Source organism: Motacilla alba, chromosome 3 (genome assembly GCF_015832195.1).
Source record: "Motacilla alba alba isolate MOTALB_02 chromosome 3, Motacilla_alba_V1.0_pri, whole genome shotgun sequence".
NCBI lineage: Eukaryota > Metazoa > Chordata > Aves > Passeriformes > Motacillidae > Motacilla > Motacilla alba.
In genome coordinates this window covers 70,059,777-70,085,667 of record NC_052018.1, presented here as the reverse complement: position 1 = coordinate 70,085,667, position 25,891 = coordinate 70,059,777, and the positions used below count along the sequence as shown (strand labels likewise).

The 25,891-nt window shown below is 37.6% G+C and overlaps 2 protein-coding genes across 2 annotated transcripts in view; one reads left to right on the top strand and one right to left on the bottom strand.

Moving 5' to 3' along the window:
* The first annotated feature begins 3,532 nt into the window (after positions 1-3,532).
* Positions 3,533-5,417, top strand: LOC119699325 (cytochrome c oxidase assembly factor 6 homolog). Its single transcript, XM_038132627.1, has 2 exons — positions 3,533-3,787; positions 4,901-5,417. The coding sequence occupies exons 1-2, from the start codon at positions 3,644-3,646 to the stop codon at positions 4,994-4,996; spliced, it is 240 nt and encodes a 79-aa protein (XP_037988555.1). The 5' UTR covers positions 3,533-3,643; the 3' UTR covers positions 4,997-5,417.
* A 554-nt stretch (positions 5,418-5,971) lies between these two features.
* Positions 5,972-25,891, bottom strand: part of TARBP1 (TAR (HIV-1) RNA binding protein 1) — a 32,115-nt gene continuing 12,195 nt past the window's right edge. The window contains exons 13-30 of the mRNA XM_038132626.1: positions 24,041-24,138; positions 23,223-23,384; positions 21,449-21,642; positions 20,506-20,761; positions 20,231-20,419; positions 16,875-17,074; positions 16,652-16,723; positions 15,378-15,498; positions 14,440-14,550; positions 13,725-13,874; positions 12,524-12,610; positions 11,773-11,969; positions 11,135-11,216; positions 9,638-9,809; positions 9,250-9,441; positions 8,178-8,302; positions 7,564-7,700; positions 5,972-6,351 (exon numbers count right to left, since the gene is read on the bottom strand). Of these exons, the coding sequence (XP_037988554.1) occupies positions 6,186-6,351; positions 7,564-7,700; positions 8,178-8,302; positions 9,250-9,441; positions 9,638-9,809; positions 11,135-11,216; positions 11,773-11,969; positions 12,524-12,610; positions 13,725-13,874; positions 14,440-14,550; positions 15,378-15,498; positions 16,652-16,723; positions 16,875-17,074; positions 20,231-20,419; positions 20,506-20,761; positions 21,449-21,642; positions 23,223-23,384; positions 24,041-24,138 (2,711 nt within the window). The 3' untranslated portion in view covers positions 5,972-6,185. The remainder of the gene's footprint in view (positions 6,352-7,563; positions 7,701-8,177; positions 8,303-9,249; positions 9,442-9,637; positions 9,810-11,134; positions 11,217-11,772; positions 11,970-12,523; positions 12,611-13,724; positions 13,875-14,439; positions 14,551-15,377; positions 15,499-16,651; positions 16,724-16,874; positions 17,075-20,230; positions 20,420-20,505; positions 20,762-21,448; positions 21,643-23,222; positions 23,385-24,040; positions 24,139-25,891) is intronic.

Sequence of the window (25,891 nt, the reverse complement as noted above, 5' to 3'; positions counted from 1 at the left end):
CAAACCCACATGATAATTCACATCTTCTTAGGGATCTGGAGAACTGATCTGCTATGATTACCCAACAAAAGCTACAGTTTTCTTTCTCCTTATATTCTCCTCCTTTTTTATTCATATATAAACCTAAATTTTTGGCTACCTCATCTGAAGCTTAGGCATGCTATTGTTAAAAAGAAACTCACAAAAGTAAAACACAGAGTGAAGTCTTCATGAAATAATGAAGAGAAGTGCTTTGCATAAGGCCCTAGAAAGTACAGTATACGCTTCTTAAATGTTTCCAATCTAAGATTACTGTATGCAGTTCATGAGGTTTCTTTGCTTAATCTACTCCTTTTAATAATAAAACCAGGTACAATTAATCATTGTAATGATTTTGCTTTTTTATGATTATTTTCTTTCACCAAGCATAGCAAGGAACACTGTATAGCCAAAGAAGTCAGAGTTACATCCTTAATGGATATTTAAGAAGGGAGGTGGGAAGGAGGGAAAGAATCTTAATATACAACCATATATCTCATCTCTTCAACTACGTATTTTTTAATTTTATAAAAAAAAATCTTGTTATTCCACAATAGAAGAAAATGCCCCAGGCTACCTCAGGTAAGATTTCTTTCTCATTTCCAGCAAAATAAATAGCTAGACAAAGGGCTATATTGCTTAAAGAAGTAATTTTTAAATTCAGTTCCCTGAAAATCTGACATGGATAAGGATCATACATCAGACTATTTCAATGAAAGTAAAACAAATTAACTGAACTCCTTGTATAAGCACACAGCTACAGTACATCAAGGATTGCTTCTATTATTGGTCATGGGGACACCAATAACATGCTAATTGCTTCCAAAGTAAAAGGAGAAATCATTATAGTTACAAATGAAGAATCTGCTGGCAAATTTCAATTAAATATGGGGTTAGTAAGGCTGTAGATGAGGAGTGAGCTGTTAGGCATTAACTGGAAGGCAAAGCACACACAATGTCCTATCCCAATTAGCAAGAACAGGCACAAAAGAGCTTGAGAGCTGAACCACTGTACAAACACCACATGATTCACTTTAACACACTGCTGGCAGAAGTTTCAGAGGGAAACTGGCATCTATTTCTTCAACATCTATCTCACTAACTGCTAAATGGAAATGTAACTCAAAGGCTTCAACTGTGGCAACCAGCACACCTAACAAATCTGGAATTTTTCCTCCCATCTTTCTAGAACATTAGCCTCTGCCTATTACTATAAATATCCCATTCATTACTTCCTGGGCACATTTCCCAAAATAAAAGACTAAAGATAAATACTTAGAATTGGCCAACTAACAACAAAAAACCTCTACCCCCTTATAGACAGCAGTTTAACCAAATGGAAATATTGCCATTAAAAATTTATTATCCGAATATGTATATTTTTTTCATGCACTTTCTAAAACCATATCACTAATCCTTAATATCCATTACACAGAGTTATTTACAATTGTCTCCAGTGACTACTTTTTGGGTTACAGGTCATTAAAGAATAAACTATTTATAACAAATATCCCAAATGTGCTATCTGGGCTTTGTGATTAATTATATATAATCACATTATCCCCTCTGTTTCATAAATGCAGTAACTAAACAACTTTACACACATCATAAATTTTGAAATCTAAAACACAGCTGGCATTTCCTATTATTACATTCCATTATCACGTGTTCCGGTCTCGAGACTTGACATTAATTTTCCTTTCAATATTCATGCTTGTAAAACCTTGCTTCGCAAAAGCCTGAGTGCAAAAGGGTCCTAAGTGAGCTACAATACAAATTTACTTCTACATTCATTCTTCGCAACATAAAAACGGAAATTCTATTTTTGCAGTAACATTAGCTCACCTTAAACCCCTTGTTCTATTATTAGAAACAATATGACTGCATTTCTATCTCTTACCTATCATAGTGTAGGAATCAGAAGACAAATAGGCAGGGCAGAGAGCATGGACAAGTGTTACACACCACACAGTGTACAGCAGCAGTCACATTCACATTGCTCCAAAAGAGCATCCCTTCTAAAGGAATGGTTTGGGCATTTCAACAAACAAAATCCCCTCCAGATCTGGCTGGTTTATGAGGGGGCTCTGCTGAAGAAGTTCAAATCTTTGGCCCTCTCCTACAATAGCTTTCATGTACCAAGATGAGTGAGCCACCTGCAAGGAGAACCAGGATAGGAAGCCCACCACTGCCAGCCAGAATCATGACCACATCCTAAGGAAAAATGCCAGCTCAAGGTGGGTTGACAGCTACAGCCACCCCCTGAACAGGCTGCTAGGCAGCCTCACACACCAGACAGAGCATCGGCCACAGCAAACTCCCAGGAAAGCTGCTGGACATTCTGGGAGCTGCCAGGAAAACAGACTATAGAGCTGCCTGGGCATCTGGGAGCTGCCCAGGGCTCAGCAGCTGGCAGAGTTAGGCTCTTCCCAGCTGCCAAAATGTCACCTTTCCCAAAACTGCAATCTGTTACTATGGGAACATGTGCCATAGCTTTCAAAACTGTAAAACTGGTCCACATTTCCAGGTGGAATTGATGCATAAAAGGAGACTACCAATTCCTCGGCATGCAGGAAATGCCACCGAGTCCCAGATGAAATAATGAAACAGAATGTCCCCTGGATGTTCTCTACCAGTGCTGCAGACCTCGGTCACCACCTGGCTGCCCCCAGGCTTCTCTTGCTCTTTTACCACCATGGCTAGGGTACATTTTTCTTTCACTTTCAGCTTGACTCCGTGACAGAGCCCTTCCCAAGAAACCTTTCTAGAGCGGTTTGTGCACGCTGAATGAAATCAATGGACCAGCAGTCAGGAGGAAGCCTGCTGCAAGGAAAACTCAAAAATGCATTATATGTATATGCTATCTTTATCAGCCTTCCACCCCGTCGCTATCTTACTATTTAAATGCTATTTAAAGCGCGGCAAATTTCCAGTCCTGTAAGTGCTCTCAGATTATTTTTCCCCTAATTCATTAAATGAACAAAGCCTGGAGTAGCTCAGAGCGTGTGCCATTGCTCAGCGTTACTGGAACCTGCGTTCCAACTCCTATGAGTTGGCTTTAGGAATACCACATGGAGACCGGTCCCGGTCCCAAACATTTTACACCGCCGATTTTATCCAGCTGTCTTTCTTATGCGTCAAAAAGGAAAGCAGAGACACTTCGTTTCTTCGAGCAGACAATCCACTGCGGTACTGCACGGGACCCACGAGAAGAACAGCTGTTTATCGTGTGCTAGACAGCAGAGAACGACACCGGAAAGAAACTGAGTACAGGAAAGCACATCAGGCGACTGATACTGCCGAACATCTTCTGCGACCGAGCGGCTACAGCGGCCCTGACGGGGAGGGGACCGGGGGGAGCCCTGCGGACGGGAGGCCGGCAGCGCGGGCAGCTCGGCGCCGGCACGGGGAGGGACAGGCGGCGGGGCGGGACACGCCGGGGCCGGCCCGCCCCGGGAAAGGGCCGCGATCGCTTCCGGAGCGCGACCTTGCCGGGCGGGCGGTGTGTTGGCGAGTGCGGGTCCGTGTGGGGCTCTCCCGGCGGCGGCTCCGCCTTCTCCCGCAGCCGCGGCACGGCGGGCAGCGCTCGGACAGCGGCCTCGCTGTGTGCGGGGCGGCAGCCGGCATGGCGGCGCCGACGATGGAGGAGAGGAAGGCGTGCTGGGGTGCCCGGGACGAGTTCTGGCAGTGCCTGGACAGCCACGGGGATGACGCCGCCAAGTGCGAGAAGCTGCGCCGGGCCTTCGAGTCGCGCTGCCCGCAGCAGTGGGTGAGCACCGAGCGCGCAGCCCCGGCAGCGGCGGCGGGATGCTGCTGCTGCTGCTGCTTGGGCATGGCAGCTCCAGCTGCCCGCAGTGCCCAGCCTGGGCAGCCTGGGCTTGCCAGCTCCAGCTGCCCGCAGTGCCCAGCCTGGGCTTGCCGGTCTGTCAGGCGTGGCTTGGTTCGCACACGTCTGGCTGGCGGGGAAAGGACGGCTCCTGAGCGCACCCCTGTCTGGCCCGGGAGCTAGGAAAAGCAGTATTAAGGGTAGAGTACAAGGAGAAAATACTGTCTCAAACATCCAGATAAACGCACAGGGTTATTGTTGTAATTAAAAGACAAGCAAATAAACACAGTTTTAGAAGCTTGTAGAAGTACCCAGAAATTCCTGTTTAAAGGCCTGTACAGAAGGGAGCTGCCACACAGGCCGTTCAATACTTGGCATTTTAAGACTGGCATCTGATGCCATGTGCAAAAAATACCTTTTTTTCCTGCAGTGTAGTTTCACAGTAAGGCACCTGCCTGCAGTGTAATCCATTCATGTTGTGTTTTTTAGTTTCCTTAGCTGAAGCTGTAATTCTTTTTTAATAGGCACTGCCCTTTGGTTACAGTGGTGTTTGGGGGTCTGAACAGGGTTCCTGTTGCAGGGAGCAGACTGAAGGCAGTTAAAAAGCCTGAGCACCTTCACAGCTGCTGCACTGACACTTTGAACAGTGCAGTTCTGCTGTTTGTTATCTCTAAGGATGATTGTCTCATCTGCAGGGCTTTGCCCCGTGCACATCAGCAGCTCTAGACACTGAACTCAGAGGTTACGTAGGCTGTGACACCACAGAAAAGCTGCTGGACTTACCTTTGCATCACAAATAATTTTTGTTCAGAGCACTGAAAAGAGAAAAGCATGTAAGATCTTTATGAATTAACAGGGTGGTGAACTTAAAAAACTGAAGTTCAATTTCAAAATGGTAACGAACCCCCCAAAACTAAACACACCACTCTTAAGTCTTCAACAGAAGAAACACCTGACTAGTGCATTAAAATCCTCCTTCAGTTCAGTGATCAAAGACTACTTACACAAAACCCTCCTGCTAGTTTCTTATAATGAACAGTTTCTCTTTTTAAACAGGTTAAACACTTTGACAAAAGAAGAGACTTTTTAAAATATAAAAAGAAGCTTGAAACAGAAGGGTATCATCCTCCAGAAGCTGCTGGAAAGTCTTAGGAACTCTGCTCTCAAATCAAGTCAGAGTAACTGTAGAAGGAAGAAGCCAGAGAAAGCAACAGAAGCTGCTTCACTGCAAGAACTGGTAATGTAGCAGTCTCCCTGAAATGCAGACTGCTCTTCTCGTTGCCAGGTCTCACATGTCTGCTAAAAAAGTGTTCATGGACAGCTTTTTGATGAGTTTAAGTCAAAAGAAATATGGTGCAGGGCTGTTCACAAATTTAAGGGTTTGAATGTATAATTAGTAAAATTGTTTCACAGGAATGATTATTTAATACTGCTATGTACATATTCTAAAGAGAAAATGAAATTGTTCTTCAGTAAGTGAATCACCTTTTTCCTAAATTAAAAAAGTGCATTCCAACTTGCCTTTCTTGTCAAAAGCAGTGGGTTGTATAATAAAATTTGTATTTGTCATTTACCAAGTATTTCAAAGTGTTTTAAAATACAGTTTAAGTCAGATATTTATTTATACAACAGTGGTCATTAGAAGACCTAAAGCATCCTGTGCATATGATATGTAATTCTGTTTGGAGTATGCTCATTTTTTATAAGGAACAGGAATTTTTACACTGGTGATAGGTTTTCAGTCAGTATCTCTACTAGAAGTATGTCCAGTTATTTATGACAATTCTCACAGTATGGCCTTTTGTAGAATAGGATTACCTTAGTGATGCAGCTTTATTTAAAGGTACAAACTGTTTACAGCAGGATTAATAAATATGACTGTAGAAGGCATTTAAACAAGGGGCAGCATTGAATGTAATTATGTAAGTGGAGTTACCTTCCAAAAATCATATAACCTAGTATATCTAGGTGCTGGAATCATTTAATACTATGGTTAAAGGCATGGCTTCAATTTCAAGCATAGTCACCACAACTGAAGTTCCTGCAGTAAAAATCCCGTGTTTTGAATTTGAGATTGTTCACAGTACCCTGCAGACATTCAGCAGAAAACACACACACACACACCACTTGCAATATAAATAGCATTTATTTCCAATGCAACAATTTAAGGAGGTAAAGTATTAAGGCATTTAAAAGTCACTCTGAACACTAGAGAGAACAGAACATGCAAAGTTAAGAATCCTCATTCACCCTGAGTTTGTATTTCATCTCTTCAGAACTTCACGTGGTAGCACCGTAGGAAGCCATCCAGCTGTACAGTAAGGCACGAGACTCTGGGCAGTTATTGTTGCTGTTTTTGCTTGATCACTTGCTGTCTTGTGTACTCCCAGATCAGCAGAGCTCCGCTCACATGAACATTGAGCGACCGGATGATGCCCTGCTGAGGAATTTCCACACAGACATCCAGGTGGTGAATCAGGTTGGCTGGTATTCCTTCATGTTCATTTCTAGTAAAGAAGAAAGAGTAACTTGCATCTGAGAGAGAGCATGTATGTTCCAGAAAGCAAAAAATACAAATGTAAAACAGCATCCAAACACCTCTTGACAAGTGGCACATCTACCTACAGGGTAACTGATGACATGGAATGAATTGTTTAAAAACAGCAATACATTACAAAGAAAACTTGGAGAGAGCTGACCTAAGTTTTGATGTAAAAAACCTGGTGGAAGACTCAGTTTTCTGTTCACTGGTCCAGCAAAAGCTGAGCATCCAGCATAAAGACTCTCTGCTTTTGTTTTTAAACTCCATATATAGTGAAATCACCATGGTATGAAGCTGCTGGCACAGCAGGAAAGCTCAACTGCCCACTTTACATTCAGGTCTTGGCATGAAGGAACGTCAAAACTGAGCACTGAATGACTGTCAAAACCAGAGAATACTGAAGTTTACTGGTAATTAAAACTATTGTTTTTAATTAGAAGAGAACAAAGTGATTATGAGCACTCCATTCTGAAGACAAACTACATGTAAAAAAGTTGGAAAAAATCTTTGTCCTAAGAGGATAGCCATGCCCTTCTTCCTGGTCTCAGTCAGTAGCCCTGCAATGTCAGGAGCTTTCTCACTTTTATGTGCTTTACTGCAGATTTCTTTTAAGTAGCCTCACCCCCTTTGTATCACATCTGAGACTTGTCTGCTTATAGAAACTGATAACTGCTTTTCTCTGAAGTTGTCCCATGCTCTGCTTGTACTGCAAAACCTTGCTACTTCATCTTGTGCCCCATCCTGAACTTTTAAATCGCCTCCCAGCCATGCACTCGGTCTGCTCCAGCTCTCCTCACCAAGCTCAGCAGGGCAAATGCAGCCTCCTCCTCGCTGAGCTCACCACAGCCCACACAGACAGGGCCCCAAACAACTGAACTGAACAGATGGTGTCTTTAGCACGCCCAGAAAATATACAGCCCATGCTGTTGCTACCTTCACCCCTTATTAAAAGGTGTTACAGTGTATGCATAGGTTATTAAATCTGAGAAGGGTCATTCAGTAGACAGCAATACTTTGTGGTCTTTAGCACACAAAGCCAAGGACTGCTCTTTCCATGATCATTTCCCATTCCAGAATCACCTTCACCGGTGTCACTTGGTTTCCACGTGACCAAACTCTGACTAGAGAAAGGGATGGACTGCAAGAGGTAGGTTTACAAAACAGTGTGCGCTCTTACCCCAGCAATAATAGTGATTTCTCTGGGAAGCAATATTCTGTAAGATCAAAACTTTTAGCTGTTTGCTCCACACCAATAATAGTGTAGCCTTCTGTTTTTTTCTGCTGTAAATAATCAACAAGCTGAGATGGTTTCACCTGTGCATTAAAAGTAGAGAGAAATAAAAAAAATATATAAATATCACCTTTTGTAAACTTCTGAAATTATTGTAAAAAAACCCAAAACAATTTACTTGGACACTTTTTAAGATGACTGATTTTCATCCCCAAAGACTCTGTCCATATATATAGCTTAACATTTTAAAAGCTCTTCAGCAGTAGCACAAAAAGTTAATGGCAAAAATACCCCCACCAATACCAGAAAGAAAGATGTAACAATGACAGCTCACATAATCAGTTTATCACAGCAGTAAGAAATTGCAAGTATTTTCTAAATAATTTTCTATGACGTTGACCCAAAACATACAAGATTAAGTGTCAGAGATTAACAGCAGGAGCTTCCATTAAACAAAAAGGGTTTTTTTTCAAGATAAAAAATGTAAGGTTCTGAACTATGCATCTGACAAACTGAAGATTCCGAGTACATTTTTTAGCTATTAAAATGTTTCCATTCACCTCGACAAGGGGGAGCCACTGCTCTGCAGAAACACTCAGATGCTGAAACTGCTTGTCCTGTATATAATGAAGACTGCCAACAACTAGTGCAGATGCCCCAAATATTTCACTTGTACGACATAAACCTACAAAAACAAGAAATAAAGTGATTTTTGTGTAGAAAATAAACATCAAGCCAGAACACCAAATGAAAATGACAAAGAATGCAAAAAGAGAAATGGCTACTTTAGTTATCCATTTTTAATTAGTTTCAGGTCTTACCAAACCACATCTTGTTCCATATAAATTACAGGAAAAAAGTGTTTGTAATTTAGCAGAAAGATAAAAATTAGAAAAGCACTGTGTCTTGTCAACATGCTCTTACAATACTAATTACACAAAGTAAGGAGTTAAGAGTTCAAGCCTTAGCAGGGATGGATGTTTTGACACATCCACATGCAAGCTTTAGCTTTAAACCCAGTACCTGTTAAATGAAAGAGGATGACACGTAACAGCATTACAATGCAGACAGCACTAGCCTGTGGGCTTTTCATTACTCGCTGCAGTTACTGAAACTGCTACCATCAAACACAAATGGCAATAAAGTATTTGCAGGATTTATTATGTCACAGCTGACACATCCTGAAAGCAGTCTAATGGGGAAATGGGACCCTGCTGTCCAACAAACATGAGAATCTTGTAGGTTTACAAGATTTGGTTTAATTGTTACAGAAAAAAATGCAAAAGCAAATAATTTCCTTTAATTGTACACACAGTTGAAAAACTCAACTGTAGCAAACACAGAATTAGCAAGAAACTGAGCATGATTTACAGCAAAATTCTACTTAGTTAATGCATGCTATGTGTAAGTACTTTTTTTATTTTTTTTCCCCTTAACATTAAACTGCGGAAGACCCTTTTCTCTGAAGTGGGTAGGATTTTCTTTGGCTACCAGTTTCTTTCAGGATAATGATCTATTCTTCTGAGCAGTACTTAAATAATTTTCTAATTATCAACATAAAATGAAATTAACTTCTATTCTCTAAGTGTGCTCCAAGGTCTAAAATAAAAGTTTGACCATGTGCAACCTTACCTCCTAAATTGGTAGGTTTATCAATAAGTGAAGCCACCACAATCAGTCTGCTGTTTGACTTGCCAAGTTTAGCAGCACGATCCTGAAATGCCATTTCCAAGTCTAAACTAGGAGTACTGTTCTTCCAGGGTATAATCTTCTTCTGAACATCAGTCCACTCTGTCTGGCTGTCTGCTTCAGCCAAATGTGAACCTATCACAACAAAGAAGATAATCCAAATGGAAATACTGAAGATACCATTTATCATCTTCTTTTAATTTATGGGACATGTTCTGCTCACATAGATGCAAGTTTACTTCAGCTGAAAACCAGAGGTCAGACTGAATACAGATGTACACAGCTACCCCATACAAATAATTACAATTACTACAGATTGGCTCTATTTTACCCATGTCTTGCTGAGACCAGTCACTTGGTTTCAGATCACGAAGCTGCGTGCGGGAATGGCACCACTGAAATGCTGCTGGCAAAGGAATGTCAGTGAATCTGTCAAATTTAGAGAGGGAGATCCATTCATCCTCAGCCAGTTCCGAAAGGCGGGGAAGAATGTAAAATATTGTCTGCAATGGAACACAGTGTTATCAGCAGAGAGTCACTAAAGCAACCAAAAATTTATAATTAATGGAACATGTCTACTATCTAGCCTCCTATGCTTTTAATACTTGTTTTTTTCTAGGTAGTTAATATAGCTTACCAGTATGTCTCTCAATATTCATAACTTTACTTATAGTGTTATCCGTAAAACTTCCGTAAATCTAGACTTATCCTCTCTCTAATTAAACTTTTCCTGAGGATCTGCACTGATTACTGTTTTGAAATTCTAGAATACCAAAGAACGAACACTATGCTTCTCAGCACAAGGGTCTAGAGGAAATCTTGTATGTGTAACACTGAAGAGTTGTCAAATACTCTTAGAACTTTCTAGTAAAGGATGCGGATTGATTTAATGTCAAAAGAAAAACAGTTGAAAGCATTAAGATCTAGTGGTAAAATCCAGCTCAGCACAACCAATACATCTAGCTAACCGTGATTTATCAAGGAGGAAAGAACACACATCCCAAGGGAAAGACTGAGTAAGTCAAAGACTTTAAAACCAGACTTTTTGTTTATCCCAATGCACCCTTCAAGACAAAGGTGCAGATGCATCCTGAATACATTTAAATGCTTCACAAATATTAGTCTTGCCTGGGTTTTTTCCTCCTGTTCAGGAGTTTTACTTTCCACTATTTAGCATATTTGTGTTCACAAGAATATTTTACAGAACATCAGTTAAAAGAAGAAAAAAATTCTGTCAAAGATGGCACTGTTTCTACAAAAACATACACCCCATTCACATCCATGAATAGCCTGTATTTTGAGCTTAGTTCTTCTCTGTATCTACACACTTATTTTTGCCTTCCTTCCATTTTCAATGATGAAAATATTTATTCAGCTGTCAGTTATTTGAGCTATATCAAAAAAAGTGGCTGAAAAAGGTGTTCTGGAAGTGATATATCTCTATTCCATTCACATCAAAGAATCCAGCTAAGCAACCTCAAGTTACTTCTGGGAACAGATGCCTTAAAAATCCTAATAAACTACCTAAACTAAGTAGATGCTCTTCAGTTACCAGAACGAACCTTTCCAGTCACAAATATAAAACCTGATTCATTCCCAGAGATAGGCACATTCATCACACATACCTCTTCCTAACTGACCTGGGTTTTTAACACAGTATCAAGTAGAAAAACTAAAATGTAATCTCAGTCTAAAGCCCATCACAATCTGGGTGAAGTAATTTTTTGGGGGTTTAAATGAGTAATAGTTGATAATTTCATCCCACATTAGAAGATACTAAAAAAGATAAAAATACAATTGCAAAACTAGACAAATAGCGTGGTCTTGCCTCTAGACTATAATCCTCAACTGGATGAAATGTTGCAAAGAAGAAGTGATCTTGGATTCGCTGCCAGTTCCTTTTGGCATTCCTGCAAGTGCAGAAATTCATGTAAGATACATTTAAAAAGCAACGTAAATTAAATTTAAAAATTCAATCGCAAGATTGGCATAAGGCAACCTAATTTATTTATTGTATCTTGTATAGGAAAGAAAATACTTCAACAATTAAGTAAGGGCCCATTTAAAAAAAATAACAGCATTTAGAAAATACATTTTACTTACGTTTCAAGAAAGGCCCAAAAGAAAGACACATCTCCAAATTCTATTATCAAAAGGAGTTTGGCAAGAAGACACATCTCTAAATTCTACTATCAAAAGGAGTGAGTTTGGCAAGAAGTATCCCATGGAAACAGGATACTAGCCTATGGTTCAATGTCAGCTTTTAGCTGTTAAAAAAAACAACTTAGTCAACTCTTCCCTTTGCTGCTTTTTTTCTGTATTGTGTCTCCCCATACCAACTTCTTTTTAAATAGAGATAAAAAACCCCATAAAATCCCATAAAATTATTAAGTGCCATTTTAGAAAATGTAACTTGCTGCAAATGGCTCACAAGAACAATGTTAAGCTGCAAAGAATGTTACTAACCCTGTGCCATGCATGTTTTCCACTTGTTGAAGGCTAGATTCAATAACTGGTGTCAGAGCTTCCAGTTCTTCCACATGCAGCATTCTGCACATACCCCAGATTTTTTTAAGGGCGATTAATGCATAAAGTCGAACGCTGAAATTATGGCTGAAACACCACTGCAGAACGACTATGAGGGCTTTCTTCAAAGCTGGCTTCTAAAGAAACAACGACAGAGAAGCTTCTTTCATGTTAAGTTTTAATGTACAATTCAGAAGTTATGAGTGGCCCAAGAAAAAGTTTCTCAAAAGACATCCCTTTTGAAATCACAAAGCTTTAAAATTATTTCCTTTCCAGCTATTGAGGACAAAACCTACAGCCTCACTTGTTCTTTGAAAATGTATTCATTTGCTTTAGAAATCATTATTCTGCCTATAAGGAAACCTCGACTTACTTCTGATTAAAAGAGCAGCAAGAAAAACAAACCCAGGTGCATCCACATGTTTACTTAAAACTGGAGCAGCTATTCTAGAAAATGTCACAGGTAATCAGGCTCTATGTATCTAGAACACCTGCTAAGTTAGCTAATTTTCCAAAGTCCAATATTTTACAGAGGTGACAGGAAGAGCTGGTGTTTTGCATAACAAAGGATACCTTAGTAGGAAGTAGGTATTAAAGAGATACTTAAACCATTTTGGCAGTCTATTTTCAATTCAGAACTCTGTATAAGCACTGGAAGTGATTAAGAATGAACACTCTTAGAGAAATGTACCTTCTCTGAGGTATTTTGAAGAATGATGTCAAAGTGGGCCAACACTGATAAAAATGTGCAGATGCTTTTTTTAAGCTTTTCTTCATCCTAAAGTAAAAAAGCAGTAGTAAAAGATGTAGTAAGTAAAAAAGAATGTAACAAGAGATACGCATATATAAAATGTTTTTCTACTTTATGCATTTTCACACCATGTTCTGCACATGCAATAATAACAACACTATTAAAAATCTACCTGTTTCCACAGCCAAATTTCTGAAAATATAAGGTCAATATTATTGGGATTTCATTCTTCCTAACATGTTATTTGCTTTTTACTAACACATCAATCAGAATGAAGTACATAGTGGTGTAAGTGAGCTAAAATTCAACCCAAGTTCGCTGTATTCCCCCAGGAACGCAAAAGGTCAGCACCATTGCACAGCCTCTTGCCTGGGGCTCCTGCTACCCAGAGCTCAATCTGCAACTCACACTGCAGTTGCACACCGAGCCACCGGCACTAAATGTATTCTTCAACACCAGGAGAGCCTCTGAAAATGCAATCTGTATTGCTTTCTCATAAATCTACGTGTTTTCTGCTTGCTCTGATGGTTTGAATGGGCCCACTGTGATAGTACATTTGTTATTATCAGCATGAAATCACTTTGATCCAACAAATTATCATCTGCTAAAAGGACAGCAATTCCAACAGCCTGAGCTCTCCTCAGTCAACCCTTTCACAGCTTTTGGGTATCATCACTCAAACCCTGCTTCAGTTCTAAAATCTCATTACAGAGCTCCACCATGAGAGAAGTCCGTATTAGAAGCTGCAAATTGAATACGTATTATACAAGTCATGTTCTCACTGACAAAGAGGATGGGACAAAAAAGATAAAGGTGGGCTGTGGAAACCACAAGTAACTTAGACCTCCAGACCCAGGATCTAGGGTGTCCATGAGGTCCTGATGACTCTTATATTGGACTATTCTTGACTCACTATGCCAGCTCCATTCTGCCCAGAATAAAACATCATAAAAAGAAATTGACTTCTCTTTGGCCATTTTTAGGTGTCTCACATTATTGCTCAGACTCACAAGCTAAACTGCTCAGCAGCCCACTGCTTTTAAAGGAAGACTGGAACACACAAAAAATAAGGTATGGGGTGACAAACTGTACCCTCTTTGTTCAAATTACTCTTCAAATGAATGCCAAAGGTCTTACTTACATAGCAAAAGCAATCCCAAAATTTATCAAGGAATTGGGGATATTTATGTAGAGTCAAGATAACAATCCATTCTATGAAGTATTTCACAGATGCCTGATTATTACTGAATCCAGCCTGAAAAACTCTGTCAAGAGTTCCACACAAAAAATTCTGAGAAAACAAAATAAGGCAATCCTTTAGTATATTATTAGAGTTATTTCCATGAAGAAAAAAATATTTAAATAAAAGAACAGTCTCACCTTTTTCATAGTATTAGATATATTTTTCAAGATGCGAATGAAAACATTTTAAAACCATCTAATTTCTTTATTACAGTTCTAAAATATTTTCTTATGAAGCAGCATTTGATGAAAGTAACACTTGTCTATTTCTTGACTGTTCATAAACTAGCAATGTTTTTACTAAATGAAAGGCTTTCAATCAGACAGCACAAACTTTTAGTTAGCTTTAACAGGAACAATCTGGCCTCCTAAAATTCACAAATCTAAGAATCAGTTTGCAGTGTCCTCTAGAAATGCATGATAAATCCATGACTTCAGACAAAGAATGAAATTACACAAAACTTCCACAACACAGAACTTCCACGTCAGCCACAGGTTACATGCCTTTTTATACCCTGCTGTAATTTAACATATGCAGCTTGCATGACAGCAAATAAGGTCTTGAAAGTAGGTACTTATTTATTTATTTAAAAATTAATTGTAAAGAGCAATACCTGGTTAAGCTTTGGTAGAAGAACTAGAAGAGTCTGCCATACTCTGTTTTTAATTCTATGCTGCAAAGAGTTTGCATAATAGCGTGTTCTAGACCTGGATACCAGTTCATCCTGAAAGAAAATTACAAGGTTTATTGCCTATTCCTCCTTTAAATTTGAAGGCATGTAAATACACTTTTCTGCACTAAGAAAGCAGCATCTACTACACAGCTGGGATCAGCACTGAACATAAGCTTAGGAAAATATATTTACTTAATTTATTAAGAATTAACTTCTGAAGCTTATAATTAAACAATAAAGTAAGCAAATATCTACTAAAGCTCACTTTTCCCCACTTGGTCAATCTCACAAGACAAATATTAATCATTTCTCTGCAGTACTTAATTGAGAGGAATGAGAGGCCCACCCATTCCTAGTTCTGCAGAAAAAAGCAGGATTCAACAGTACCAGAACGTATGGATGATGTTCTAATAGCAGCTGCAGTAATTTACCACTGACTTTAGACTCCTGCCAATGCATAAGTAGCTATGATATAAACAAAAATTGGACCCCAACCTTCTCGATTACTTCTATCTATAAGGGTATTCTAAGGAGACAGTAGCTCTCTCAATTTAAGAGATAGTCTGCAGTAGTTAAAGTGAAATGCAGTGCTTCAGAATGCAGCCTAAAGGAAGATTCTTAATGGACCAATGGTTACAATTTGGATAATGTTCCAGGAAGCCAAAATATCCACTAAAAAGAGAGAAATAAACCCAAAAGGCAATTTTTACTATTCCGGTTGAATTAACTTTTGTCTCATAACGAAGAAAAGCATATTACTTGGCAAATCTACAGAGGCTACACAAACAACCATAAATGCATCCTATCAACTGCAAATATTTTGCATTTTACTAGTTGTACTAACAGTGTATTTGTATACCAAGAGAAATTAATTTTACCTTATCAAGTAGTTTGATGAAAATGTCTTCCATAAACGTCTTATGCAAGATATTTGACCCATCCAACAAGCACAGAAATTTAACAGCACAAACGCGAACGTAGTGATCATCTCGATTTGTACTGTAAAATGTTAATAAAAATAAAAATCAAACTCTACTTGTTTAGACATGAAGATAATTCCTAAATTATAAATAAGCACCAGACATCACCTGGAACATAGAGCCATCAAGTTATCTACAGTGAGACAACATGCAAATACCCAGAACTGGAATTTTAAAATCTGTTCCTCACTGGTGATGAAAAAAATTAGTGAGTTCACAACCTGACCCTGAGTCTATCTTGAGTTCTTTAGTAACATCTAGGTGTTTAAGAAACTTTTCTATAGAAAAAGCAGCATCAGTAAGTTTTTGAAATTTTGTGCCTGTAAACTGTAATCTTTTAACAACTAATTTATGCTCATGGTTTGGTCCAATATCAAATCCCAAACAACACTTTATTCCTATTAATTAAGTACAGACATCCTGAATAATTAATGGCAAGAGTAAAATTAATGACTTTATAGGTTGTGACAGCTGCAGAGCATCACAAGAAAATATATGATTACCAAAAAGCTCTTGGAGAAAACACAGGAGTAGTGAACTTTTGCAGTAGATTTTTTTTTTTGACATTCAGGTTTTATAAACTACTAGCATGTCTGAAAACAAGGTGACAATGTTTTCTCTTTCTTCCACCGAATAAAAATAGGAGTGAAACTCTAAAAAAATTTTAAAAATCCAGTAGCAAACATCCCCATTTCAAAGGCTAGAGGCAGAGCCTTTGGGCAGTACACACAAGAAAAGGGCTTGCAACCAATGTTAACAAGCCAAGCTCAAAATCAGGCTGCATTAAAACCTGAGTTTTTTAACTGTCTTTCTTGCAATGACAAGGTAGATATTAGCTCAGCATCCTAAAAAGTATTACTTTATTGAGGTGAGACAATGAGGAAGTAGTTATTTCAGCCACAGTCAGATTAACAAGTGAGATATATTTTCCTGAAAATCATTTTTCTACAGTTTGTATTTGAATTATGAATATATTGTGATGTACAACCCTTTTACCAGTATGTTAAAGGGTTATGAATATATTCCTTGTGGGTCCCTTCCAAACCATGATATCCTATGACTGTATGATAAGCAGCTGACTTCAAAATCAGCATCTTTTCTCTCAGAGCATCAACCAGGACACAGACACAATTCACACCAAATACTGTAAGATGTATCCTCAAAAGCATTACCTTTCTGTAACAGTATTTGCTGCACATTTTTCTCCAAGATTTTCTATGAAGGCATGCACATCCTGAATGTGTCTTCAGAGATGAAAGAAGACAAAGCAACAAAATTAGCAGAATAACATACAAAATCTGCTTTCAATTTTTCAATAGTCATCTCAAAGTTTAAAAGAAAAATTAAAAACACACAAAATTTTAAAATAGAAACCACAAATATATTTTTATATACCTTTGATCTTTCCTAAATACAGTTCCAAAGACACAAGCCTCAGTGATAAGTTCACTATAATTTCCAGCATTTAAGAAAGCATTTGTCAAGGCACTTCTCTCATCAACAGTGGGAAATATCCAAGACTGACAACAATGACTAAGGACTACATTGAAGACTCCAGTCTTTGTAGTGGACAGATCTATGAGCTTGCAAATTATCTGAAAATAAGAAATAAAAGATTCAAAACCTAGTTTTCAGAAGTGCCAGATCTACTAGAATAAAATTGCAGTCATACCTATTTTAAAAGGTCTCATGGTCTTTTGCATCCTATCTCTGCTCAGGTTAATGCTGTCTTCAATCTATTTATAATTCCCTGATATAAGAGCAGGTGAATGGCAACAATTGGCCCAGTATATACTTCTAAACCAGAACTGATCTTTGCTTAAGCAGATAAAATGCCAGATGCTTTAACAAATCTTCTGGTAAGTGGAACAAATGAGCCAGGGCTTACTTCATGAGCATAAACCCAGTGTTTTAATCAATCCTTACCAATTTAGGAAAAAAAAATTAAACATTAAGCAAAATTTCTTACATAAGTTGCCATATCACTAGTTCTGTTCTTTAAGGAGGATTACATTCATGTCAAAGTTCATATTTAAGCTAAAGTGCAAAAGTGTCTTTAGACCACTTATTTTTTAAGGAGGGCATATTTATGATACTTGAAACTGCCATCTAAAGCTTCTCCAAAAAGAAAAACAAAACAAAACAAGAAAAATGGCCCCAAAATATTTCTTTCCCTTCCTTAGGGTAATGCAAGAGTAAATTTCACTTAAAAAGTAAATTTTTGTTCTAAGAAATTGCAAGCATCTGGGAGAGGGCAGGGAGATGCAGAATGAGCAGGTAAGGCTTTCTAAGAATTCCTTTTTAGACATCAGTTAGAGCTGTCCATGAAAATGGTTTTTCAGAAGGTGTAACAGCTCCTAATAGACAAAGCTGCTTTGCTTCCCTGCATTGAAATGACAGTTTTGATAATGTGACAAACCTTTGACAGGAATTCTGGTTTTACGGAGAAAGTTGTTATGAATTGCTAAGCACTAAAGCACCAAGAAGCTCACGAAGAACTTAAAACTGAAATACTGCAATGCAGTCTGGAGAAACACTTGCTGGAAAGAAAGCTCTACACTAGAAGCATGTGGGGTTTTTACCAAGAATTCAAACCTATTTACCAGTGCAAAGACAGGCATTGTAACCTTCCTAGTAATTCCAAAACTGAGTTATTGTTGCACCTGTAGGGAAGCAGCCCAGCATTCACTATGCATTTCTCAATCCTGAGTTTTTTTCAACTGTTTCAACTAAAATAGTAAAAGTTCAGGACACACGTAAGAAATTTAAGACATTTAAGTTCTAGCACAATTAACATAAGAATAATCACAAAGAAAAAAGAAGAGTGTAGCAGAAGAAGTTAAGCTAAAGAACGCAGTGCTCTGGGCACCTTCTGTGGAAGCCCTTCTCAGTATTACCACAGCAAAATTCCCTTTTTTGACTCAAAAATACCCCTTTGTTCCACCCCTTACAACTATTAAAAAGACAGTGCACTGTGGTAGACAAAATTAAAATTGTGCTTCTGTGACAAATCAATACCAGGCAGGTCCATATTTCCTTCTCTTTAGCTACAACTACACAGCGGCTCAATGGCAACAGGGACTGCTGAGGACTGGAATAAGAATATACATAAGTAGGCACTTGCTTGGGAACTTTATCTTCATTTTCTTATGAAGGGGCAGAAGGTGGCTCGACCAGAAGCCCTTTGTGGAGTATAAGAGACCTTCATTAGCTCCTTGATGCCTGCTGTCGTGGTATGTCCCACTGCAGACAATGGGATAGCTGTCACACAGACTCAACACTCTCGACATTGGCAAAACACACCTTACATAGTGCTTGAAATACTAATGCTGAAGTTAAGGCAGTAATCGTAAGAATTCAAACAAGTTTTAAGATCAAGAAAAATAAAATATTAACTATAGCTCATTAGTTATTATGACACTGAGCATACAATTAGCTGTTACAGATAGTCATTAAAAGTAAAAGCCAACCAACTTCTACAACAGAAGAGATAATTTACCATCTTTACATACATATCTTATTTTAGCCTGGGTCCACAGGGAGACTACAAATGCAAAGTGTTTAAAATAGAGAACAGCAACATTCATTTGAAGCAAGTTTAAAAAAAAAAACCAAAGAGAAAATAAGTGGGGCTATATTTCAAGGTAATTAAGGCTAATATGGATACATCACAGCAGTTTTAAATAGCTAGGAAGTGTCTGTTTTTCTGTATTTTATTAAAAACAATTTTGGCATGTCTGGGCTGAAAATAAATTTGAGACATTTGCTTTGACTTACAGTTAGAGTGTGACACCAGGACAGGGCTACTTATGGTGACTTCAAAGGAAAAGTGCAACCCCTCCCAGTGTGATTTTTGGGCAAAGCAGCACATGTGGTTCTAAATCTAAGCAGACAAATATACTGCTAGATAATTCACAATGTATTACTGCCCCAGTTAAAGTCTTGCACTCACTGTGGACTGTTCTGCACAAATATTTAATTAATGCTTAGAGGGGGAAAAAAAAAGGAAAAAGAAAAAAAATCCCCAGGAAAGATTATGCAGAAAGAAATAGCTAACGACTTTGCATTGTATAAAGCCAATAGGAACCAACATCCCAGTACTGAATACAGTTTTCTGGACTTAATCAAAAAAAAGAACACACGACGCATGCAAGAACTCTTGGAGTTCTGGCAGCTCCATAAATCTTACAAAAGAAGAACAAAGATTGTATTTTTCTTCTTAACTCTGGAAGCAGGCTTACCACGCAGTATTAAACTGAACTCTAAGGTGACTGTGTGTGTTTTGTTTTCTACACCTGGACGGACCATCAGAGGAAATGAAGCCTTTAAAGAAGCAGTAAAAATGCTTTATTCAATAGCATCTACAAAATTTTGAACTGTTCTAACTTTTCATCTAAAAAAGAATAAACTATTAGAAAAAGGCATCATTTTCCTAGAATATTAATAGTTTATGAGAGTGCAGGTATCAAATCAAATACAAAATAGTCAAGAGGAAGAGGAATTTTCTTTTTATATAAAAATAAAATAAATGAAAAAAACGAATTTTACGGCTGCAAGATGAAACAATATATTTGCTTAATCTTCAATCTTATTCTCAGGTCTTTTATCTTAACACTCTCAAACCTGGGCCTTTTCAGAAATGAAAAATTCACAACAACAGCTGAAGGGAAAATAAAGCATAAAATACATTTTTACATCCACACAAAATTTATGTTCCCTTCTCAAAAAAAGAAGAATTTCTTGAAACTGACCTCTTTTATTTTGGTATATGCTTGACCTTTTGCACTTGCAGCAACAGCTAGAACCTCAGTATCAAAGATGAACTGAACAAAAGCTTTTAGATTGGCCCAAAATATTAGCTGTGTGTTGCTCAAAGAGGATATAATTTTCCAAGCCAAATCAAATGCTTCTATGCAGAGAGCCTCTGATGAGTCCAGAAGCTGTAAATAAAGAGATAAAAAGTGTTACATTTAACAAAAAAAATCACTCAAAAAAACGATTAATACTGTGCAGGTTAATATTTTACCTTGGGAACAAGGACTTTCATGCAGTCAAACACAGGTGAAACTTGGTCTGAAGGAAGAATAGATAGGGCTTCCAATGCAGACTGTAGAATTTCTTTTGACCTTTCAGATGCGGACAGTGACATTACTGAAGTTTCTTCATTCCCTTGAGCCAGTGTTGCAAATGAATTTAAAACAAAACGGAGGCAAATCCACTGGTCACGAACATAGCGTGCAACAATCTTCCCCCATCCTTGAGATGGCATTTCTTCGCATAAGCTGTGAAAAAAAACAACTTTTCTTAAATAAATATTGTGTTAAGTTTATCCTGCACATTGCTACTCCACCAGGAAGTGCTTAACTGTACAAACTCACTTCACTACTTCAAGGTGCTAAGATTTATACAGTTCAAGGCAAGTGTGGACAAGTACATGGAAAAGAAATCTAAAAATGAAGTGGTTTTTAAAAGAGAAAATCAATTATGGGGCTTGGTCAGTCTCATTAGTCAAACCCCTGTGACAGTATCCAGTGGAAACATCACTATGCGCTGGCTGTGTTTTTTTGTTACCCAAGTATTTGGGTTTTGGCTCTCTGGCTTCCTCTGGGTTTCCCTTCCAACAGTAAATAATTTACATTTGAACTTGATTGTGTACTTGTCATGGCTTTCTGCGGTGTACATATATTTAATCTGGCCTAAGGGTAAGCAGTGTTCATAGCTAGCTCTGGCTTCACAGAACTAGAGGACTTAACAAAAGAACCTTTGATCTGATCAATTATGGCTGCTTTAATGTTCCAAAACCTGGATGTTAAAACAAAGGAGCAACTGAGTGAACAGTTTGTGTAAAGAATTCTTCCTTTTTATCTTGGCAAGAAGTTGTCAAAGAACAGGAAAAGCCAACATCTTAACTACTGCTTCATATTAATCAAGTTTGTTCTAGAGAATTACTGAAGCTTTAGCAGACATACCTATTTTTTTCTTCAATGTAAGATGGCTTCTTTAATACTTCATTGAATTGAGAAAAGGAAATTAATTTCTTCAGAGCATCCACAGAAGGCAGAGATTCCAGGTGTGCTTCCAGCTCTCCATCCATTATCTCACATACAGCTGCCAGTGAAGCCATGCTAGTGACTTTTCTAATCTGTTCCTTAAGCTTCAGCTCCTAAGTAAAACCAAATCATACATGAACAAACACACACCAACTTCTCATACAATACAAATAACCTACCAATAACATACTTTTTATAATCCTCCTCTTGGCATCACCACAGACATCATAAGGTGGCAACTCTGCATCCTTCTACTTCTGTATTTTCTTCCCCTGAGCCTAAGGCAGCTTGGCTTGGGCTGGATCAGCACAAAAGCTCACAAGTTACAAGCACTGACAGAGGCATAAATATTCCAAATTACAGCCACTTGGGCAAGAAATGCAGGCAGCATGGCTGTGATGGAATACTCCTATCTTGCCAGATCACACACATTGCTGGAGAGCAAGCAGAAGAAAAGATGTGGGTCCAGTTAATCAGAAACCCAACACTACAGCTGAAATTTGGAACATGACATCCTAGCTGCTCCAAGCTCCTAAAAGATCACAACTATGCCATGGTTATTTTGTGTGATAAACACATATATTCAAAAGAGGCATGAAATGGAAAGTCTCATTAAATAAAAACCAAGAAGCATATAATGCCTGTATAGTAAGAAAATCTTGATGTTATTTAAATATCTCCAAGTTACATTTGGCTGTATAGAGAACAGGAAAGACTTTTTTCATTTGTAATTATTCAGCATTTTCTTCTTTCTTCTGAAACTGAAGAGGTACTTTATGTGCAGCTGAAGAAACCATCATGAAAATATAACTCCCCCAAATTCAAAATAAGTTGGTAAAGGCCCACAGTGAACACTAAGTTTGACCCAGAAAAAGTTTACTTTGAAACTACTGGAAAAAGTATATCATTCACATAAATGAAGGAAAAACATAAAATTAATTAAGTATTGTTCTTTGTTCCCTTAAAACACAAACCTAGCTAATCAAATACTTACAATCTTTTAAGGTGTTATTAACTGTTCTTGAACAAGACAATAATACCAAATAATAAGACCAAAGTTTATATTGCCAAACAAATCTTAATTTAAATTTCCTTTTTGTCATGGAAGTTATTAATGTTTCTTTACCTTTTGAAAATGTATCTATTTCAGATATAGTAGCCTAACACACAGAACTATGGGACAAGCAATATAACGATATAAAAATGCCAAAGCAATGCTGGGTTCTGGAGCTTCTTTTTCTCTGTATGTTCCAGGTTTGAAGTCAAACAACACAAAAGATATTTTCATTTAATAGTTACTTGATCAGTAAGATTGGTTCATATTTGAGGAAAAAAAAAAACTTTGAGTACATTGTTCATGAGCTATATAGACTTCTAAATAATGCAATATAAAAAAACCGAAGTACTAAAAATCTTAGCTACAAATATTATACATTCATATTACACTGCCAAGTAAAGACATGTGTAAGGGAATATATATGCACATACCCATTCACACAAACTATTATTTAACTTCACATTATATATAATATTATGCATTATAAACATCACAATAGAAATAAATAATTGTATGTCAGCTTATGCTTATAGTATGTCTATATCATTATTAATGCAGAATCTAAATAATATTTTAACTGCTACTTTTTGGCTGGTTTTATATTAATATTCATTGCTGTAAACAATGTTGAATTACCTTTTCAGAATTTCCCTCCTGAAGATTACGAATAGATGCATTTATCAGGGATGAAATGAAATTCTTGATAGATGACATTTTCTTCAAGTTGACTTTCAAGCACAAATTCATTATGTCTGGAATTAATGCCAAGTACAGATCACAACGATCCAAGTCGCCAACCTAAAAGTGAGGAAACAAACGCAATCCAAATCAGTAAGAGGGAGAAAATTATACTGAAAATCAGAAAGAAAACTACTGGTAACAATGACAGCAGAAGGAAAACTACAACTGTCATTGCAATTGAAGAACTTTTACTTTTGGGGTTTGTTTGGGGAAGGTTATTAAATTCTAAATCTTAAAAACTGACTTTCAGATGCCATTCTATTGATGTAACTCCTTTGATTTGCTTAAAAAGTCTCAGGTTTCTTTGGGGTAGAAACTTGGAAAACACTGGGCACAGCAATGAGCAAACAGTTTAAGATAATCAAGTAAGATGATAACCAGACCGAGTACTAAAAGCCTCCAAACGCCTAACAACTTACATCCACAGCTAAACTAATAGATGTTAAGCAGTACATGATACTCAGGATTTCTTATTATATGATTTCTTTAGATTAGGAAGAAACAAGAAATGCAGGCTACAGACACTAAACACTACTTGTAAAGACACTTCTTTTTTCCTTCTTACTGCACCCATTTAAAAAAGTTAACAGAAGTGTTTCTCTGCAAATTGACTTTCTAGGTGTTCAAAGATTTTATATGAACTTTAGGGACACTGGCAAATCAAACTAACAAGCAAAAAACACACCAAAGGATGTCTCATAATCATTACTTACAGTGCTTAACTCATTGGTAGTAAGCCGTCGGAGAACAAATTCAAGAATACTCTCCACAGGTGTCACAAGAGATTTCCAGATAAAGAACAGTACTTCATCTGTGTGGAGGGAAAAAAAAAGTATATATACAGAAATACAATTCCCTTAAGAATCTTACTCTATCATGCAGGTTTACTTATGTTACAAAGTTACACAGTAACAGTACTCAAAAACCTAAAAATAACTTGTAACACCTCTGTACTCTTTCATAACCATAAGGCTGAAAGAAGCAAACCAGATTATATTATTTCCTGAGATTCACAATGTATTAGCGAACCAAAACTCACACAAATCCAGAAGACCACAGTCCAACTTTCCAAACTTTTAATGCACACTTTTGTCCTACTCCTAACCCTCCGCACAAACAGCTTATTATTGAAATTAGTCTTTAATATAAATACCAAAAGCTTTCATATGCAGCGATAAACTTTATGTGAGAAAAATATACTTTTCCATTCCTAATATTTATAGACTTAAATACTGGTTTTGGGGGCTTGCTGGTTGTTGGTCTGGTTTTTTGATTTTTAGGAAAAATTCATCTTTGGAAATATTGTAATCTTACAAGACTTTAGCCCAGTAGCTTCCAGGCTCGACACTGCAAATGAAAATACAAAATTATGACATGCGGTATTGTCCGCAAGAAAAGGCTAGGCTACCAAGTACACCACATGTACATAGCATTTCACAAACAAAGACACAAGTTTATACACAAGGGAGGTAGGTCACTCTTGTAAAACATATTTAACCACAAACACACTGCAGTCTGTGTTTCAAGGGTAAGGGCTAGCTGAAAGCCAAGGAAGTAACATCTCAGTATGAAAACAGAGTAAAATAACCTGCATGGCCACCTTGTTTTAAAAATACCAGTCATTAGTTTCAGTGTTTAGGGGAATTACCCACAGGCTACAGCTGTTGTTTCTTTCTGGAGTTGACCCTAAGTAGCACTTCATGCAGCGAAACTATTATGAAATGGAAGGCCTTCAAAAAGTAAAAATACAAAGGGAAATATTTCCAGAAGTTCCAAATCCATATTGTACTTACTTTCAACATTCCCTACTAAAATGGCTCATTGGACTACATTTCTAATGCTTAGATTGTTTAGAACCAACAGTTCAGTTATGTCATATTATCATCATGCTTCATCATGAGTCTCAAATCACTAGAACATCTTCTGCACTTTATATACATAAAGTCTTCGGATAAGCATGTTGGACACAAACCCCAATTCATTACCAGTGGCTCTGTGACACTAGCAAAAGATAATAATTACCAAATCTTACTTTTTAAAATAATGAAATCTAACAACAGTTTAGACAGCAAGAACTGTAGAAGAATGCTGATGATTTCAGCATGCATTTCAGGCATGTCTATCCCCATTAAAATATTCTTAAATAAAGCACTTCCCACTTGTTATTATTTTTTTGTTTTACAAGGTTAAATTCCTTTATTACTCCCTACCATTTCACTGTTTTCCATTTGACAAACAGGACTTTTCACCTCCATTTAATCACTAACACAGAAACCTAACTTCATTAGGTTACATCACTAACACAGAAACCTAACTTCAGTATTACACAGCATTAATCTTCCCATCCCACACCTCAGTCAATCCACAGCTGCAGAAAAAAAAATTATTACTCAGTTCTCCTGTGCAGAAGGAAGAAGCACAAAAACACTGTAGAAAATAATTTTAAGAAAAGCAATCCTTACTTAATGTAAAACTGCAATGCAATTCAGAAAGCCTGTCAAAAGACTGGTGATGGGCTGCACTGGAGCACCTCTAGGGACCTTCAAAAGGATGGGGACACTGCA

What these genes read in the sequence shown, in the direction of transcription:
- LOC119699325 (XM_038132627.1), top strand. Translation starts at nt 3,644, where the DNA reads ATGGCGGCGCCGACGATGGAGGAGAGGAAGGCGTGCTGGGGTGCCCGG. An exon ending in CGCGCTGCCCGCAGCAGTGG is followed by an intron (nt 3,788 to 4,900) that starts GTGAGCACCGAG and finishes CTTTTTAAACAG; the next exon opens with GTTAAACACTTTGACAAAAG.